Source organism: Engraulis encrasicolus, chromosome 14 (genome assembly GCF_034702125.1).
Source record: "Engraulis encrasicolus isolate BLACKSEA-1 chromosome 14, IST_EnEncr_1.0, whole genome shotgun sequence".
Taxonomy (NCBI): domain Eukaryota; kingdom Metazoa; phylum Chordata; class Actinopteri; order Clupeiformes; family Engraulidae; genus Engraulis; species Engraulis encrasicolus.
In genome coordinates this window covers 54988382-55007703 of record NC_085870.1, presented here as the reverse complement: position 1 = coordinate 55007703, position 19322 = coordinate 54988382, and the positions used below count along the sequence as shown (strand labels likewise).

The 19322-nt window shown below is 40.4% G+C and overlaps 1 protein-coding gene across 4 annotated transcripts in view; it reads right to left on the bottom strand.

The window, feature by feature from the left end:
- The window catches only part of slmapa (sarcolemma associated protein a), a 72053-nt gene that overhangs the window by 17817 nt on the left and 34914 nt on the right, over positions 1-19322 (bottom strand). For 3 of the 4 annotated variants that reach the window (XM_063216172.1, XM_063216173.1, XM_063216174.1), the window contains 9 exons: positions 18514-18564; positions 16656-16715; positions 14182-14256; positions 6072-6152; positions 5808-5867; positions 1689-1814; positions 1382-1456; positions 602-771; positions 293-428 (listed from right to left, as the gene is read on the bottom strand). In XM_063216172.1, the coding sequence (XP_063072242.1) occupies positions 293-428; positions 602-771; positions 1382-1456; positions 1689-1814; positions 5808-5867; positions 6072-6152; positions 14182-14256; positions 16656-16715; positions 18514-18564 (834 nt within the window). The remainder of the gene's footprint in view (positions 1-292; positions 429-601; positions 772-1381; positions 1457-1688; positions 1815-5807; positions 5868-6071; positions 6153-14181; positions 14257-16655; positions 16716-18513; positions 18565-19322) is intronic. The other variant, XM_063216175.1, reaches the window with a different exon arrangement.

Below are 19322 nucleotides of genomic sequence, written 5' to 3'. Positions count from 1 at the left end.
CCAACACTTTCTAAGAAGTCTCATTCAGCGATTAATTTAAACAGTTTCGTCTCATCCTGATGAATCTAATAGTACAACAAAGGTCCAATGGTAGCCCATCAAAGTTCATCAGCAACCCCTGATGCCCGAGTGTTGCCGTTCCGCTTTGAAAATGTCATGTTAACACTTCTTAATTTGGAATTAAATGAAAGATCAAAGGAAACTCGACCGAACTATTTAGTTCAGAGTTAAAACAGTCATGTAAAGGGAGCAATTGGCGCATCTCTATAAAATATTATCTCTCTGATAGTACCTTGCAGCTGCGCAGCTTTCGCCTGCTGAAGGCTCTGCTGCTGGAAGCTGGCCTGTAAGGTGCTGATCTCCACCTCGTACTTGGCGGCTGCCTGCTTCCACTTGTCCAGCTCGGACGTGACGCAGCCGAGTTCAGCCTGAAGGAGATAATGTAGTAGAAGTGTAATGTAATGGAAAAAGGCGGTGAACTACATAAATATAAACAGCATTTTTTATTTAACTTTTTTGTGTGTATACAAGGCAATCAACATTAAGGATTAAATAGAAAAACATGGNGGGGGGGTGGGGGGTGTCAAAAGACAAAACAAACCTGCAGGGTAGTGATGTCACGTTCTCGCTCGCCGGTGGCCTTCTCCATGGCCTGGCGAAGAAGGGTGACTTCCTCCTGGGCGCTGAACAGCTCCTCGCGAGTGGTGCTGATGGTGTTCTCACGCTGCTCCCTAAGGTTCTCCATGTCCGCCTGCAGCTTATGCAGCTGAGCTACAAATACAAAGGACAGAAAACATTATGCGGTTTACACTTACAGCAATTTATTTTTAGTACATTACACTTGCTATTTACACTTACCGGCCACTAGGAACACCTTTGGCTGATCACAAATTTGCCTCAATGAACAGTAATCACATGGTGGCAACTCAATGCTTTTATGTATGTAGACATGATCGAGATGATCTGATGCAGTTCAAATCGAGCATCATAATGGGGATTCAAATGACTTTAAACATGGCTGTTGGTGCCGAAAGGGCTTGATTTGAGTATTTCAGAAAATACTGATCTACTGGGATATTCACACACAACCATCTGTAGGGTTTACAAAGAAGGCTCCAAAAAAAGACTATACAGTGAGCAGCGGTTCTGTGGGCAAAAATGGCTTGTTGATGGCAGAGGTCAGGGGAGAATGGCCAGACTGATTTGAGATGATATAAACGGTAACATTAGAGGAACAGTCCACCATTTTTTGACTTTAACAAAGTTTCACTCAAGTTATAGAAATATTATTGAAATATTTGAGAGACATCTGGAATCTGACTGGTGCAAATTCAATTGGCCAACTCTCTATAGCTTTTGAATAACATCCATTTATTATTACTTTGCAGGTACTGGATCTGTCTGGAAGATTCCTCAGTCTGCTGCAGGTTGGTCCTTCTCTCCTCCTCCAACAAAGCTGGAAGGGGCAGAGGGAGAGACACGGCTTAACCAACAACTCAGAGGACACAGAGACCGACAGACACAGACACACACACACACCTTATGCTGGAAGACCACACCATACAAGATATTTGTAGTCATGAACTCATGACTTCAAGAATCCATAAGTAATTATAATTATAAAGTAAGTTTATAACCCAAAAAAAGAAAAGAAAATGTAGGAAAAGTCTCCGCAGTAAATACAGTACCTTGCAGCTCTAAGCATTTCTGCTTGCCCATGTTGGCCAGTTCTTGGGCCTCTAGTAGTTCCCGGTGCAAGTGGTGGATCACTTGGTCCGTGTCGGCTGTCTCTAGATTGGCCCTTTGCAGCTCATCTGGGGACGAGAGTAGGGATGCAAATTATACATTAAGGGCGGAATTCTCCCGGTGCCACTTAAGGTTTTAAGCACGCAGCTTTTACACGCTTTCATTTTGCGCAGGGCTGTACGCTTAGCTTTTTCACTAGGAGCACAGGTGCTCCAAAATGAAAAAAATTAGGAGCACAGATAAAAATGTAGGAGCACTCTGAAATTTTGCGCCACTTTTATTATGGTGTGTTTTTTTAATGTAAAATATTGTGCTTATTGCACCATTGCTTACCGCAGCTATAATGCAGAAAGTATGTTTTGTTTTCCACAGAAAACATATAAGCCAAGGTTGGAGGGTTAGACAGTAGGCTATCAGACCCGTAACCTCATGAAAAAGGTGTTGTGCAGTTTCATAAGTGATGTGAGGTGGGAGAATACAGCCCTAATTCAGTGTTTCAATAAAGAAAAAAGTCTTATTTGATGTTTTTATGTGCTTCAGAGGCTGAGATATTAAAGGTTCTTATAGGCTGAGAGTACCTTTTCCCAGAAAAGGCTTGGGCGTTTCACAGGCATTTTTCTTGTAGGTGTTTTAGGAATAAATGGGTTTAAGACCATAATGCAAAGTATGTCTGACCAGACAAACTCAGCAAATTATTGATGATCAGTGGTTCCCAAACTTTTTCTGTGGGGACCCCCTCACGACACACCATTTTTTCCCCCCAAAAAAAAATATCTCTGGATACGTGCTAAACTCCTTACCTGGCTATACGTTTTATCCATATGGAGATCTTGCGCTATAATTCCTAACCCTGCATGGTGTAGATAAGGTGTAGCTTGTCTGTTGCTGACAAATATCTCCAATTTCCTGTTTAACTCTAAAGCGCAAACACTTCAATGTATGCTTCAGGGTATGCTTTTGTGAAATTTTATAAAATATATAGAGAACGAAATAAACCGTTATTAACCGGTTTTGTGGATTTCAGAATAACGTTTCTGTTCCGGAACAGTTGAAGACCATTTTGTTTCCGTTTCTGTTTCTGCTCCTCATGAAATTGCGTAAAATTCTGTTCGTTCCGGTTTTCGTTCCTTGAACCGGTTTGAAGCCCTGCAATTCTGTCCGCAACCCCCCTGCAGTACTTCCGTGAATCTAACAATTGAACTTTCCATTTATATTCTTTAATAAAGGTGACTCACCACAAACTTCCGTCCAGAGGTCGCGTTAACCGACAAATGTCCGTCATTGACGGATTTTTTTGAAGGATGACGGAAAATTCTGAAGCCTGTCCGTCATTTTGACGGATCAATATTCAGGGTGATGATAAATAAATCACAAGTTTAAGTAGGCCTACGCCTCTATCGAGTAGAGCAAATATGCATTTAAATTAGGCATAGTTGTTAGCGCAGATAATTTCATGCTACTATCGTTTGCCTTTCTCCCTCTCTCCCTGCTTGTCATACCATGCGCCGCAGCTGGCCTGTGCGGCTGGCTGCAGCAGAGCGCGCGCCTCTGCACTTGCTCAAAATAATGAATTAAAATAACTAAGACGTTGCCACCATACACGTGTGACTTCGACTTTAAGATTCAGAACTATGTGTAGACCTAGGCCTACTACATTTACCGACTATCTGACTTTCTGCCAATGACGAAGTTGTCCCTCTATCGCCCTTCATAGAAGCATTCTTTCATAACTCCTCGCTTGCGAATAGCACGTTTGCTAGCCAGAACCTTCACTCAAAGGCAACGCAGGTCTAAAACGGCTTCAGGACATTAACTAATAAAAACGACGGATATTCAAGAACCTAAATAGGCCTAATACCAGGCAACGCGACGTACAACTTGGCAAACGTTGCCAGAAACGGCTAACCTTCTCTCATTTCCCATTATAGGCGATATGTTTTTATTCAGACAACTTTACCGCGCTCCCAGAGCCAACACATAAGCCGATGGGGCTACGTATGAGGCTCCCTTTACCGTCGCTGACATTTTTCAACAAAGTTTTGCGAAATCTGCTCGTCTTCCTGTTGTAGGCTTCAGTGCCTTTATCTACTGTCTGGGCTACACCTTTCTGCTTCAAGACGGCTTTCCTTTCCATTGTGCATGTGAAGTCCAACGCGAATATTATTTAACACTGCGCCTTCGTATTACAATCGGTGCATTAATCAGAGCAAAACGAGTGACTGACAGCTGATGGATAAAGCCCTGCACGCGTCTTTTAAAAAAGTGCTTGTGGTGACCATAGCGCTGAACACTGAAGCAGACGTGCGTCATGAGATATATCTGCAGCTTTTTAAACAGTGCAATGAGGGAGGCAGAGAGAGAAAGTGGACAGCAAAATTTACTCCATCCTTGAAGTTGGAGAATGAATGTCGAGTGAAAGGGGGTGTATTCACAGCGGTTTACTCTCAAGTGGCCGCAATTGCGCATGTGTTGTTCTCGGTGCGGGGTCGCGACCCCCCACATTGAGAAAGGAGGTGGAGGCGATGACGGATTTTGTTCGACCCTGTCCGTCAAAATGACGGACTGTAAAAAAGTCTAGCGCAACCTCTGTTCCGTCATGCCCAGGTCACTCGCCAGTTGGGTTGGCTATTAATTGCAATACATTTTAGATCACTTAACGTTTGATTAATTGTTGACATCCCTAGTTGAGAGAGAGGCTACAAGTTAGCATTAGTGTGCATGATTATCACCACCTCAACACAGGTTTTACTACTCTTGCTATCGCGACTGCAAGTCTCTTGAAGCTAGACATGCATTTGATAGTTCTGTGATCACGTAAACAATGTCTTAGCAATTTCAAGACAGCCACATCCCTCTGGGAGACTTCAAAATTGTTTATAGACTTTTCAGAGTTTGCTAGATTTCTTTTGTGGCCCATTTTCCCAGAGGAAAACTAAGTTGCCTAATTATGCACACCATAGGGGTTTGGACTCCTTCAATCATACCCTCTCTATATTTATACAGGTAGGTGTTGGAAAAATGTATAATTCGGCACACCCCGTTTGTGTGGGCCATCTTTAATGTTGCTTTAAATTCGAGTGACAGATGGGAGAACGTTGCATGGTGGAAAGCTGGTTGTTCTTGTCGCTAATGGTCATGGCCATCTCGGAATAAACCCAGTGCCGTTTTACTTCCTGACATTTACCCGGCACAGTGAGGTCATTCACATTGATGAGAAGGGCAGGGTGTGGATACAAACATTCATGTCTATTGAGAGACTAGTTCACCATGACTGACTTAGCAGAGTTATCATTTTGTTGATTGGTCAGTTGATGGTTTTAGGGAGTGGCTCTGGAAAGGTGAAATGGTTTGTGTCGAAAAGGTTAATACATTAGTTCATGCAGCTGCTCTGTGTAGTCATTTGGTTATGTTTATTTTACTGATCTACTGATCTTCTGAAGTGAGTTTAGTAAACAGCGTGCTCAGAGTGTTGCAGCAACACAGGGCTAAAAATGTGTTTAAGAAGATCTATGTGGAAGTTGATCTCCTAAAGACCAGATAAATTTGCTGTTATCCTATTAGTGCAACTGCAAGATGCCTTCGCAGGAGTCAGTTCCCTGCACCTAACTAATTGCTCTGTAATTGGTTTAGATGACAAGACAACCCCCGGGTTGGAAACATGCTATTTTAGCCGAGTCATAGTTTTTCCCAGTCAGCCTAACACGACACCTTATACAAGAACGGCCACGTCTGTCCTGTCCAAACCTCACCAGTCTGCAACCTTAGTGACTCCAGTGGCGAAAGGCCAGAGCCAGATAGAAATTTTCATTCTAGTCGAGAACAAATCACACACATGGGCATACAACTCACACAACAGTATTTTAAACTGATATTTGACCTGGCTATAAAGTGTAATAAATTAACCCATTTTTATCTATTACAATATCTCAACTATGAAGTTGACTAAAAGTGCTTTCTCACTCTCACGCGCACACACACGACTTATAATAATAATATATAATTAACAACAATATTGATGATTATTATTTATTTGGAGGACTGCAGTGTGTTGTGGCTGTTACCTTTAAGAAGAGTCACCCTGTTCTCAGGATCGTTCATCTCCTGTTCATCCATTTGTCCCTCTTTAAAAATTAAAAATATAAACTTGTGTAAGCAAGCTTTAATTGTAATTGACATTACAATACTGAAACCCAAACTGAAACCCTGAACAAATTCATGTCATATTTGCTCCATTATGTCATTATGTCTTATCTTAAAAAAAAAAAAAACAATAGCATACTTTCTAACACACAAAATCAAATTTAAATAAACTTAATAGTTTTTACCTGAAGTATCGTCACTGCTTCTGTCTTTGCTGGGGCTCAGTGTGTCAGACATATCCGACTCTTTCGCGTCCATTTGATTTTCTGAAGCAGAAACAGATTAGAAGACACCACTGAGATGGAGGCAGGGGGAGTAACCTGGTTGATGCAAGTTATTCAGCAATCTTACGACATTCACTCTAGGCTAATTGACATTTACTTTTCGGCGTAGTGATCACTCATTATTATTTTTTAAATCCATTTTTGTTTTTAATTCCCTTTTAGTCTATACAGTGCAACCTGGAACAAAAAAATCCCCCTGTTCTGTAAATATATGGATTCTTCTACTTGGATCACTTTTTTGAACGTCTTACGTGCTTTTCTTTTCTCTATATATTGACTCAGAGGGCCTGCAGAAGAGTTCCTATGTGCCTGGGCAACTACTAGTTCATTCACACATAGGAAATCAAGGACTTTGCATTGCATGTGGTCCATATTACCCACCAGGTGATGGGGGCATGTCAAGGGGCACTCCAAATAGTGTGTGTGTGTGAGTGTGAGTGTGTGTGTGTGTGTGTGTGTGTGTGTGTGTGTGTGTGTGTGTGTGTAGAATTTACGTTTGGAACTCGGATAATCTGTGTGTGTGAGAGAGAGAGAGAGAGAGAGAGAGAGAGAGGAGAGAGGAGAGAGAGAGAGAGAGAGAGAGAGAGAGAGAGAGAGAGAGAGAGAGAGGAGAGAGAGAGAGAGAGAGAGAGTGAGAGAGAGTGTGTGTGTGTGTGTGTGTGTGTGTGTGTGTGTGTGTGTGTGTGTGTGTGTGTGTGTGTGTGTGTGTGTGTGTGTGTGTGTGTGTGTGTGTGTGTGTGTGTGTGTGTGTGTGTGTAATCTGGGTTATAATCCCTGCAGGATTGAGAGCTCACAAGCAACTGCCACACCAGCCACAGCTGCCAAACAAACTGACCACTTGTAAAAGTCTGTGTTCGGGAGATATGTTTGTGCTGTTTGAAAAAGGTACCATAGCAAGACTGTAACTGGTGTTATTAAAATACTGTATGTATTAGGGGTGTAAATAATAATCAAAATGTATCAATGCATCGGCCAGCGATTTAATCGAATTGTGAATTGCTTCGTATCGTGGGGCATTCTTTTTTATTGAAAATAACTGTATCGCTGGCCCCTGTCCAATGCCCTAGCTCCATAACATAATAGTAGTGGAAAAATAATTGGAAAAAATCGAATCGAATGCATCATATCGTGGGGAATTCTTAAAGTGGTGGTTCGCTATTTTAGACATGAAGCCCTGTTTGTGTGACTTCTGGGGTGAAGTAGAGATGAAACTCACCGAGTGGTCAGAGGTGAGCAGAGATACGTTGGCTCGAAAATCACAGCGAAATATGCTTCCAGAGAAGATATATTATCATTATTGTCCATATTCATTGATTGAATTGGTTTGACTAGTATTACTCCGTGCAACCGGAAATGGGGGTGTTTGTTTACGTTTCTATCTATGGTTTGTATGCAAGCTGTAGTTTTTGTAGCTTGTCCCGCTCAAAGACAGCCGTTCTACCTCGCTCCTTGATGTCTACACAAAAATAGGTCCTCCAAATGCAAAACAACAGTTAGAAGGCATATTTCGCTGCAATTTTCATGTCAATTTATCGCTGTCTACCACTGACCACACGGTGAGTTCCATGTCTTTTCAAACGAAAATGTAATGCCATTTTATGATCGATTGCTTGAGTGCTCCATTGGAGTCAATGTAAAGGTAAGGGGGCTGCAGTCTTGGATACCCAAATGCTCCGTTCAGAAGTCACACAAACAGTGCTTAATGTCTAAAATAGCGAACCACCACTTTAAGTATCGAAAATATTCTAATCCCTGCTTTAAGAAATCGATACCATATCGTATCGTCATGGAGGCTGTGATTTACACCCCTAATATGTATTTAAGGCGAGACACGGCAGGTGAAATATCGATTTTTTCATGCCCTGGTCAAATGTGAGATTTTGGGCTAATTTGCATCTTTAACTTATCTTTCATACTACCATAGAGAAAACATTAAAATTACACATATAAGTGTCTGTTTCAGCCCATTTTGTTCAACCGCGGCACCCATTTTCGCCTACATTTACCAAGAATCCTGCCTTTTCAGCAACCAATCCTGACTCTCCGAAGGGGGGTTTACAGGACTAAAGTAGATTCATTGGCTGGCGGTGCTTTTCTGATTCGCCCAGTGCCTCACGTGTTGTCTTTGACATTTCCGTCTTAGCTTGCTGCGGGAACTTCAAAATATCTTTGCTGTACGAAACAGTCTACAAAAAGAAAGACACAATTGTGTTTAGCAAGGTCCGTGATAATATATCATCCGGCCGAATTGCCACATAATCATCCAAGGAACAGCACGTGCGGTCGTAAATTGTTCGCAAACTTGAGGAGTGCGAGACCCAGCAATGGTCCGTCTCTCGTCTAAATGAGATGATAATGAACATCTGTGTCCTAACTATGCCGAATCGGATCTGTCAATAAACAGTCATCCAAACAACCAGGGCTTTTGCAGTAGTCTGCTTCTGAGCGCAACAGTTGTAAAGGAGAGGGTGGTTACAGGCGACATGCGTCCACATGACTGCAAAGTGAGACCTGTGGAGATGTCGCCTTTGATGTAAAATTGCGCACAGCGCTTTTGGCACACGATTTGGGCATGGGTTATGCTTCGCTGAAAAAGATTAGCAAGGTTTTGGGGATCCCTTCCCTTGATTTGAAAACGTACCAGCGACATGACAAAAGAGTTAGGGCAACAGGTATCCAAGGTTAGGCCTACAGAAAGATGAATGATTACAGAATTGATTATAATAACAGAGAGGATAATAAATAATAATAAACGATAATAAATCCTCTCTGATAATAGGCCTAATGTAGGCCTAGGCTACTAATAATAAATATGTAGCCTACTGTATTAAGTAGGCTGTAGGCATACACATTATTATGACAGGTAGGCCTAAGTATGCTATGTTACACCACTAGTAGTAAACATAACAACAGATAATATTAGATTAGGCTAAAATAAATAATTTGACAAAAGCCTATAATTTAATGAATGCAAAAAACATCCATAACAATAGGATAACAAAATGGCATAACATTGTTGTGGTAAGTTATGCTTTTGAAAAAGTTTTCGGTTTTCAATTCAGTGGCAAAAAAAGTTCCTTCGTCCTAAAAAAGAGCATTATAATATATCTGGTCTGCACTTCAACTGAGAACATGCAATGATATATCTGACTTCATACCCTCAATGTTACCATGTGAGGTTGTACAAAAACAAACTATTTACTGGCCCAGTGATGTGCACAGGCCTTTTCATGAGACAAAAGTATCCCAATTTAGTTTTATCATGTAGGCTGTTGCAAAACACTGGCATCTAGCAAATAGAGACTATAAGACTATAAGACTAATAGAGAGTACATAACAAGTTACAAGTATTGAGTTATATGGGCTCGCTGCCCAAAAACAGTGTTTGTGGGGAGAAACAGAGTGGAGGCGACTGTAAGCATGGCCATATCATCATTCAATGAGGGTGCGTCAGCCATCCTTAATGTGATGGCCAACCTGTGGCTGGAGAGCACAACACAGTGGTGTAGTCTACGTAGAACGCAGGTATACGCCGTATACCCACTTCTTAATTTTGGTAATTTCCGTATACCCACTTCTAATGTACCGTATACCCACTTCTAATGTTCAGTATACCCACTTAAAAATAATTTTCAATATTTAGAATATCCGTTTCATCAACGGCCACTTCTCATGGAAGCATTGTAATTTAACAACACAGCGATATATTAGACTTTATTAATTCGGAGATTGCGTCAATCATTCGACGGTAGGTATTTCCAGATATGAACGCCTTTCAGTTGACCACTGGGCTGCTGTCACAGCGGCGCCATATTTAACCGGTATCATAATTATATGGCCAGCACCAATCAGTTCCAGGCTATACGCACATTATCCTGTAGGTGGTGGTAGCATAAATGCAAAATGTAATGATGCAGGTCAAAGATGGCGGCGCCCGGGGTTAGGCTATGCCGAAAGGCTGAATAGTTACAATTCGGGTCCATTTAACTATGGTTTCATTGCGACCTACCAATCAGACGCGGATATTCTGCCTTTCATCCATCAAAACAAAAATCTAGCATGGCGCGTGTATCGGTAGTTGCTAAAGGTTGCTAAATTGTAAACTCGAGGCATCTACGAAATGTCCTTGTACATCTGGAGTGACTCATGTTCTCACCATTTGGATCGGATTATACAACTATCATCTCAACATCCGTGGGTTCGCGTTTGCAGGGTAGACTTTCCAGGGCTGTGACAGGTAGGCTAAGGTGTTTAATAACATTATGACTTACCCCCTCGTCTAACTTTCACGAACATTCAAGTTTAGTTCAAGCTTAAATATTAAGTGTTCTGCCCAATTGTTAATGATTTTAATGACATAAATGGGCATGTCGAAGACACACAACCTGTTTCATGATGTGATGGTGTTCTGCTACTTTAAAACAATCACTCTGTTAGGCCTTGCTTTATGACCGATGAGTACAAAGATCAGGGGTGGATTGGGAAGAATTTCTCCACCGGGCCAATTTTGCCAAAGCTGGCCCCATACCAAAAACATTTAAATAAATATATAAATAAATATAGCCAAGGCTACACTGTATATTGTCACATGTGTGTGCCCTTGAAAGGTTCTATATATTGTGCATTCTTTTTTCAATCACTTTTTGTACTAATGTATTATTACAATTTTTATTAGCCTACATTATTATGTTCAATTCTGGTTGAAATTTGCATTATCAAACTGTAACCTTTCACACTATTTATAACATAATCATTTTTATAGTGACTTCCAATTTGGATCAGTAATTGTTTCCCAAGTTCATGACCTTTACTTCACAGAAAGTACAAACTTCAGATTTGCACAACAAAACTTTGTTGGATTTTTTATCCAACCAATTCAGGTGAATGTAAACACCAGTGGGTAAGCCATCATTCGTGACCAGGATCAGTTCCGAAATCTGACCACTAGATGGCAGTATACACTAGGGAAATACTCCAGGAATCTATTGACATCCAAGAGCAGGTATAGGCCTATGCATTATACTGTATTATATTATTTTATATTATATTATGTATTGTATTCTATTATATTATATTATATTTATATTTATATTATAAGCACTGTCACATTTTACTCAAGGTGCTTAATCTAAAAAGTAAAATGAATGACGAAGAACTGTTATAGATAGATAGAATAGATTTTACTAGGGCATTAGGGCATGACTATTGAACATCTTTCCGATGGAGAGTTGGAAATTGAGATATTGAGATGCAATACATTTTCGTACCATATAGCCTCTTTGCTCAAGTGCCTTGTACAACAACTCTGATACATGGACGCAAACATTTTTGTCACTTAGATTGGTCGCGAGGGGGTGGCGTCCCGAGCCCTAGCTTGGTAACCACCGAGCCTATGTCTGGCCGAATATACAGTATACCCACTTCTAAACAGTAGACTACACCACTGACACAACCATCACCCTAAACACCATCAGGGAAGCCGACATGCTGAGGGTAACCAAAGCAAATGCCATCCTGTCTCCCCAAGCAAAGAAAAAGAAAACTTGAGGACAATGAAAGAAAAGTGAAAAGGCACCAGCAAGAACAGGTTGAAGGTGCGACATATGGGGCAGGGATGGACATGTAGGCCCAATGTTCTGTATATGCAAATCAATGAATTACCATAGCCTACTAAAAATAGATTACACAAAACATGTATGTTTTAATCATTTTGATTTAAGCTATGAAATTTTCATGGTGATATGTGTAAGCTAAAATGTTCTCACCTGCACAATATCGTAATTAACTGTTACAGCAGTTTTTGGCTTTCTGTGGCTGTCATGTTATTAAATTACTTGTTTAAATGATCTTTACATATTCATAACTGTTATGACTAAGAGGTTGAACATTTATTTATTAATTTTTTTCATTTTTAGGTGCACATTTCTCAGCCTGTGTTGAACCTAGGCACATCATACTTTCCAGTTTCACACATAGCATTAATATGAAGACATTCCCAGCTGGATTTATTTATAAATTGTTCCTGGCCAGATTTATGGGTCATTTTACCTGGAAATCATGGCGGAAAATAGGGTTTTAAAGGTCATGATTGTATATTTTGATTTCCCAAGTCATAAAAGCAGATATCCTAAAATCCATCTGGGTATTTTTGTCATTTGATGAACAAAATAAAAATAGAATTTTGGTCTTAGATTTATCAAAGTTAAAATTTCATGCACCAGAAATATATCCAAAAATTGCGCATATTTAATGAGATTCACTCTCTTCCAGCCGTTTTCTGAGTCTGCCAAGCTAGCAATTATAATTGGATCTTATTGGACCAACTAGTGTCTAGCTGGGCCCAAAAGATTCAATGATAGTTGCTAGCACTGAACCAGAAGTAACATCAACAGATGAATAGAACGGCTGAACATAAGAAAGGCAAAACTCAATTATTTAACTCAAGGGGAGATGTAAAATAATCTTATTTCCAGAAATGGTACAGTATCACTTTAGAGGAGAAGTCCGTCCAATTTCAGTTGTATTGCTTACTCTGCCTTTGATGTCAGCACATGAAGACTCACCTTTTTTTGGGGGGTGGAAGGGGGGGGTCAGCAATTTATGAGACCCTGTTTAAAGTAGGGCTGTGAACGACCAAGGATTTTGTTGGTCGACCAAAGGTCGTCATTTACTCCGACTAATCGATTAATCGCGATAATTTGTTGCAGCGTAACTGTAGGCTATAGTATAGTTCACTGGAATGTCCATCAAGCACTTAGTGTCTGTTTATGGTCTTAAATGATACGCAGCGTTTCTCCTTTTAAATGACCCATGCTGGTTTTGTTTATCGCTGGACTGGAGTCTTGACAAGAGTTGCCGTTCAGGGCAGCAAACAGAATTCTGATAAGTTGTCGGTGAATGACATAAGCCCCGTATACATCGAAGGCGAACTAAGTGACCTGCGCGGCGAAAGTCATTGTTTCTCTTTGGAGGGAAGGCGAATATTAGGGTTACAACGTACACACACCCCAAAATATGTTCATATTTGGTGGGGGTTCTTTGGATGTTGGCCAGCACGGAGTAAAATTGTACAGCCAAGTGATCAAGCAAAGTGGTATGGAAGCTAACGAAGTGCGAGTTAGCACCATGACGTTGCAACATAGCATTTTGGATCTTCAGATTATGCGCCGACACGTCTTCACTCTTCACACTTTTTAAACCGTCTGCAATAAACGGATAACTATGCGAGACGAGACGGATGCAGGCGGCACCCTGAAGTTTTGTCAACCAATGGAATGAACGAGTCGAGTGAGGTAGGCTATTGTAGCAAACGGTGCCGGTAGAACTAGTGTCTGTGTACGGGTGCGTGTGTATGAGAGAGGGAGGGAGAAGAGAGCAGCATCTGCCGTGGTGGTGAACGCACCTGTCGCTCGAATTTGCATGATCATTCTCGCCCGACGTTAGTGACCATTGGTTGACAAGCAATCTGTATCCTTTTCAAAAAGAATCCCATGTTTTAGCGCTCCTTCCAGACATGGCCAAAATAACTTAAAGCCTTCTATCCTTGTCAAACAAATCAACAGGTCTTCCTTCGGGTCACGCCTTTCAAGTTAAGAGTCCTGAAAGCCCTTAGACGAGACGCTGTTTTTTTTCCCCTCCACTGCGACCAATCGACCAATGGGATTCGGTCGACAAGATTTTTTTTTTGGGTCGACCAACGATTAGTCGATTATTTGCGGACAGCCCTAGTTTAAAGCATTTATAACTGCCCGAACAGTATCATGTTTTAAAAAGAAATGTACAAGCCATTCACTGCAATTCAATTGACACTCGCTGTTTTCCCTGCCCTCACATAGCAGTGGTTCCCAAACTTTTATTTATGTTAACTGTGCTTTTCTGTGTTTATAGAAAGTCCCTTCTGTCTGTGAACCCCCCACACCTACCCTTAAGCCCCCCCAAAACCTCCTTATGGGTCCCAACCACCAGTTTGGGAACAACTAAATCTATAGAATGTAATGAATAGCAAACATACCTTTCAGTCTCTCTGGACTGGCCAGGCTGTTGTCCCCTGCAGTTTGGTTATTCTGGAGATGTGCATCTATGACTTCTAAAGCACAAACAAAACACATTTACAACAATAAGCTGCTGAACCAAAGAAAGCTGTACAAAATATGTCCATGATGTACAAGTCACATTTGGCTAGACCCCACCTTCACTAGGTCCCCTGTAAATATAACTTTATTGCAAATGTAATTTCTAAGATTGCAACAGAACATGTAATTTCATGTGAACCATTAAAGGAACAGTCCACCCTTTTTTGATTTTCACATATTTGCAGCATTTCCAATCATTATTCATGAATGTGCATATAATTTTCTTCTCAGTGTTTTCGGTGCTTAGGTTATGCTAAGAATTCTGATTCCAATACATCTATCATAATCACTGGAAGTAAATGGGAGCATTAGCTTCAAGCCACAAATGGTAAATGGTAAATGGACTGCATTTGTATAGCGCCTTTCCACTCTTTCGAGCACTCAAAGCGCTTCACATTGTATGCCTCACATTCACCCATTCACACACCAGTGGTCGTGGCTGCCACGCAGGGTACCACCCTGCCACCGGGAGCAACTTGGGGTTAAGTATCTTATATCTTAAGTATCAAGCACACAATGATGGAGTCTGGCCAAGCAGGGCTCAAACCTGCAACCTTTGGGTTGCTGAACGGCTCCTCTACCACCTGAGCTACCACCGGCCCCACACAAGTGATCACAGGACAGGATTAAACATCTGCTGTGCGTCCCATATCAAATAATTTCATAGTGTCCCTACTCTATTCTCCGTGACAATGTGCATACCGTTCCGTGACCTCCGTATCGAGATCGGTTCAATACGAATACATGCACCGACCCAGCCTTATGAATGATCGTTATCTTTGCTAGCACTGTTTCTTTAATGACTATAGGCCAGTCAATCTCTAAAAAGGTCCAAACCCTGGACGAACTGCAATAGTAATGGTTCCTACTTCTAAGTGATCCTTAAACCTCCTTGTATCACATATTAAAAATCTACAGCTTTATATTTAGTGGAACATACTTTTTTCGAGGGCAAAGTTGGCAGATTTCCCATTCATTTCTCCATATATAATAGGGAGAGAATATGAAATAAAAGATGAATAGGGTAACATTTTAAACTATGGCATATTCATTTGAAACTTTCACAGTTGGTAACTCCTATTCAGGCGAACAATTTTTGTATTGCAAGTTTTCTGGAATATGATGATGAAATATGCAAATGAGGTCATATGTACTGAAATATGTGATAAAATCTGTGGTACAGACCAAGCATAAAACAAATTGCAATAGTAATGCTTCATACATTACACTGATCTTTCAACCCCTCTGCCCTACATATTAAAAATCTACTGTCATCAATTCAGTGGAACATACCTTTCCCAATGTCAAAAGTATCCGATTTCACCCACTGAATGGCAAAATGCATAGGAAATCTGCTACTTCTCACCTTCAAAAAAGTATGTTCCACTAAAGTGATGAAGGTAGATTTTTCATATGATGTAGTGTGGATTAAGTATCAATAAAAAGTGTAAATCATTATTTTTGCAATTTGTTTTATGCTTTACCCGTTGTTGCATAATGTATCATATATTTAAGTAGATGTGATCTCATTTGCATATTTAATCATCATATTTCAAACAACTTGCAATACAAAAAAATCTTTGTCTTTGCTTGAGTAAATTACTGTGAAAGTTTCAAATTGATACCTTATTGTTTAAAATTGTAGCCTATTCCCCAAGTATCTCCTATATTGTCTCCCTATGGGAAAATGAATGGGAAATCTCCAACTTTGACCTTGAAAAAAAGTATGTTCCACTAAATATAAAGCTGTAGATTTTGAATATGTTATTTAGACATACCTAGGGATTACAAAAAACATGGAATGATCACTATTGCAATTTGTTCCGGGTCAAACGCTAGATTGACTGGCCTACTAGGTTAGAGAAAGACATTTATAACCTGAAACGGGTACGTTTTTGATCATGACCTTCACCTCACAGTTACACAAGGTCAATTGTCCTGTAATGATTAGAAATTTAGTAGACATCTGCATCTGCAACCCTAACCAAGTTGTCTTTTCAATAGCCACATTTCCACAATCTATCTTAATTCCGAATAAATAGAACAGTAATATAAAATAAATACTATGTCTCGTCCTCACAAAGACACAACTTCATTTGATTCTGTTCAACATGTGGGGTTCAGGAAGTGTTCTGATTGGGCAGTGGCTACATGAGTATTGTCTTGTGTCATGACCTTTTGAATCATTATGCTGAATGAAAACCTGCAATTAAACGTACCTGGAATGTAAGTGCTTTCCTTTTCCTTTTCCTAATTCCTTAATTCAATTATGTCTATTCAGAATAAAAAGGTGCAACTGACATCCAATTTTCTTTCCATTGCTACAACTCAGAACACAGAAACGCATTCTTACCATCAAAGTTGGCTAGCTTGTGTATTGAGGAATCCACTGCCTCCTTCAACTGTTTCACAGCTGCAGAGGGAAAAGTGAAAAGAGAAGAGTTACTACCATCACCAAGTGGATTAACACAAACGGACCTGCTCTACAAAGGCGAAGTGCAGTAACTACACAAACATTGCAAATGAGAAAAATGCCTTTAAAGTTTTGGTATTAGGTTGGATATTGTAGTTTAAAAAAAATTGACATAGCAATATCTCTAAAAGGAACACATTTGGTCCATAAGGCTTTGCCACAAGATGGAGGTGGTATAATTAAGACCATTTTCGGTCTAAAATCAAATTGTTTATGGTTTGGTGAGAGCAGAATGAAAAATATGCTTAATACCAGTTAAAGGTTTGATGACCTTCACATTAAGTACCTTAGAGACTACCAAAGATTCAACATTGGCATTGAAAAAAACTCATCAGAATATATAATGTAGTGAAGTGTTTTATCACAGCTTAACCCATTTTGATCGGGAGACACATCTGTGTGGTTTTTACATTTCCATTTTTTACCTTTTTTAACCCCCCACCCCTAACCCAATACAACTCAATGTGTTTTGAGGGAGAGAAATGCAGTCAATGACCCAAGAACACTCTCCTCACCATCATGCATTCAAGTGGTCACATTCTGATTTGAAGGTGTTTGTTTGGCCATGGCACAGGACAATTTCACATTGTCAACAATTGGATGGAGGGAGACATGTATCGTACAATCTTGAGTGCCAACCTCCTTTCCTCCACGACTAAACTGAAGGTGGGTTATAGATGGGTCTTCCAACATGACAATAATTCGCATCATACAACTACACTCTTTTGTCTTCTTTGGCTAGAGAGGGGTCAAATACTTACCTGTGTCCTCTACTTGGCACCCTCCCCTTGAGCTTACTAAGTAGAGATTGTCAACAATTGATCCGACTTTACCTTAGTTTTATTTTTTACATTTCATCTGAGTATTTTTTTGGGAAACTTTGGGATTTCTTATCAATCATCTTATAAATTAATCGTAAGTCGGTCGAAAAGGTCAATCAACTAAAAGTGAATTGATCAATAATTTGCATCCTTACTTAACAGGTTTTCAACGCGAATGTGGTCTGGGAACTCAGACGGCCATGAAAGTTTGATAAACGTTTAAGGCTATTACGCACATTTAAGACCCAGTGTTGACCCATTTTCAGGTTTCAGGCTGAGGACATGATGTTGATTTAGATGTCTGCATTTCAAGGTCCACAGGGCTTTTTGAGGATAAGCAGGGCAATTCCATATCTTGTTTTGTGTAGACCATATAATGTTTTTGTTGCTAAAAAATATTGGTCTCATCTGAACAAAGCATGATGACCAAGTTATATAGCCAGAAGACTGAGGAAAAAGCGGTGTTGAAAAGAAAACCGCAATACTAATGAGGGGCTAAGAAAGACATCAGACAATATCCCTGCCAGCCTTGGCAGTGAATTTAGTACTAACAAGTAGTATGGAGACCACAAACTGTAGTGAAACAATCTTTACACATATTGAGTTCAAAAGAAAGGAAAGGCTCGTGGAGTACAATACAGTTATTCCCCTGCACAGATTACTGGGTGAGCATGGTTAAGTGTAAAATGGAGGTGGTGAGGTGAGCTCTACCCCGAGAAAAGGAAAGCACTCGCCCATTCAGTGAATAACCAGAGTGTGTTGCTGGCAAAAGGTGAAGGGGAAAAGCATCAAAGTAATAAAAAGGAGAAAAATGCAAGCAGCATGCTGTATTAGCGAAGAGAACATGTGATGCGGAGGTAGGTAAGCAAGAGGGACGACTGACGGAGGGGCTTTACGTGCCCGGTCACCACACTCACCTAAACTGTTGTTTTCCTTTATGCTTTTCTCCTGCAGTTGCTCTAACCTCACTGGAAAAGGAATATGGGCAGATGTGGGAATTAATTTACTAGTGAAGACCCCAAGCTAAAAACCGTCCGTGTGTGTGTGTGTGTGTGTGTGTGTGTGTGTGTGTGTGTGTGTGTGTGTGTGTGTGTGTGTGTACACGATGTGTGTATTCATTTGGAAAACATTGGGGATGTCATTTCAAACGGTCTCCCATATATGAAACTAATTCTGAAAGATTTTTTTTGCACGTTATGATATTGCTATCAAGTACATAGTCATACATTATTTACAGTATATACTCACATACAAAGCCTAAAATCTAGATGTCTGTCTTAATGGAAGGCAATGCAGAGGAGTATAAACGAATGCAGCCGAATAACAAGCTCCTAGAGCCCTGAAACATGTAGGCATGTTTGTACCCAGGGAGGGGGATGTGGATAATATGTTGAATGATATGCAAACATGTAAGGATGGTGGACAACAAAACTGGACTGTGAAAATTATATGCAGAATGTTGACTTAATGATTGATTTGCTAAACAAGTTCGACATGTGGACAAAGATGCGTCCGTCTATGCACCACCGCATTGTGGACACAGGAGGGAATAACAATTGAAAGAAAACGTTTCAGACGGACAGACCGACGGACATACCTTCTTATAGAAATGCTAGGACGCATCTAAAAAGAGAGTGAATTAATTTCATGTATGGGAGACCTCATATATGAGATGACAAACCACCAGTAGGTCCTTTTTAAGTCTTTGTTACTACAGTAGCCTAAG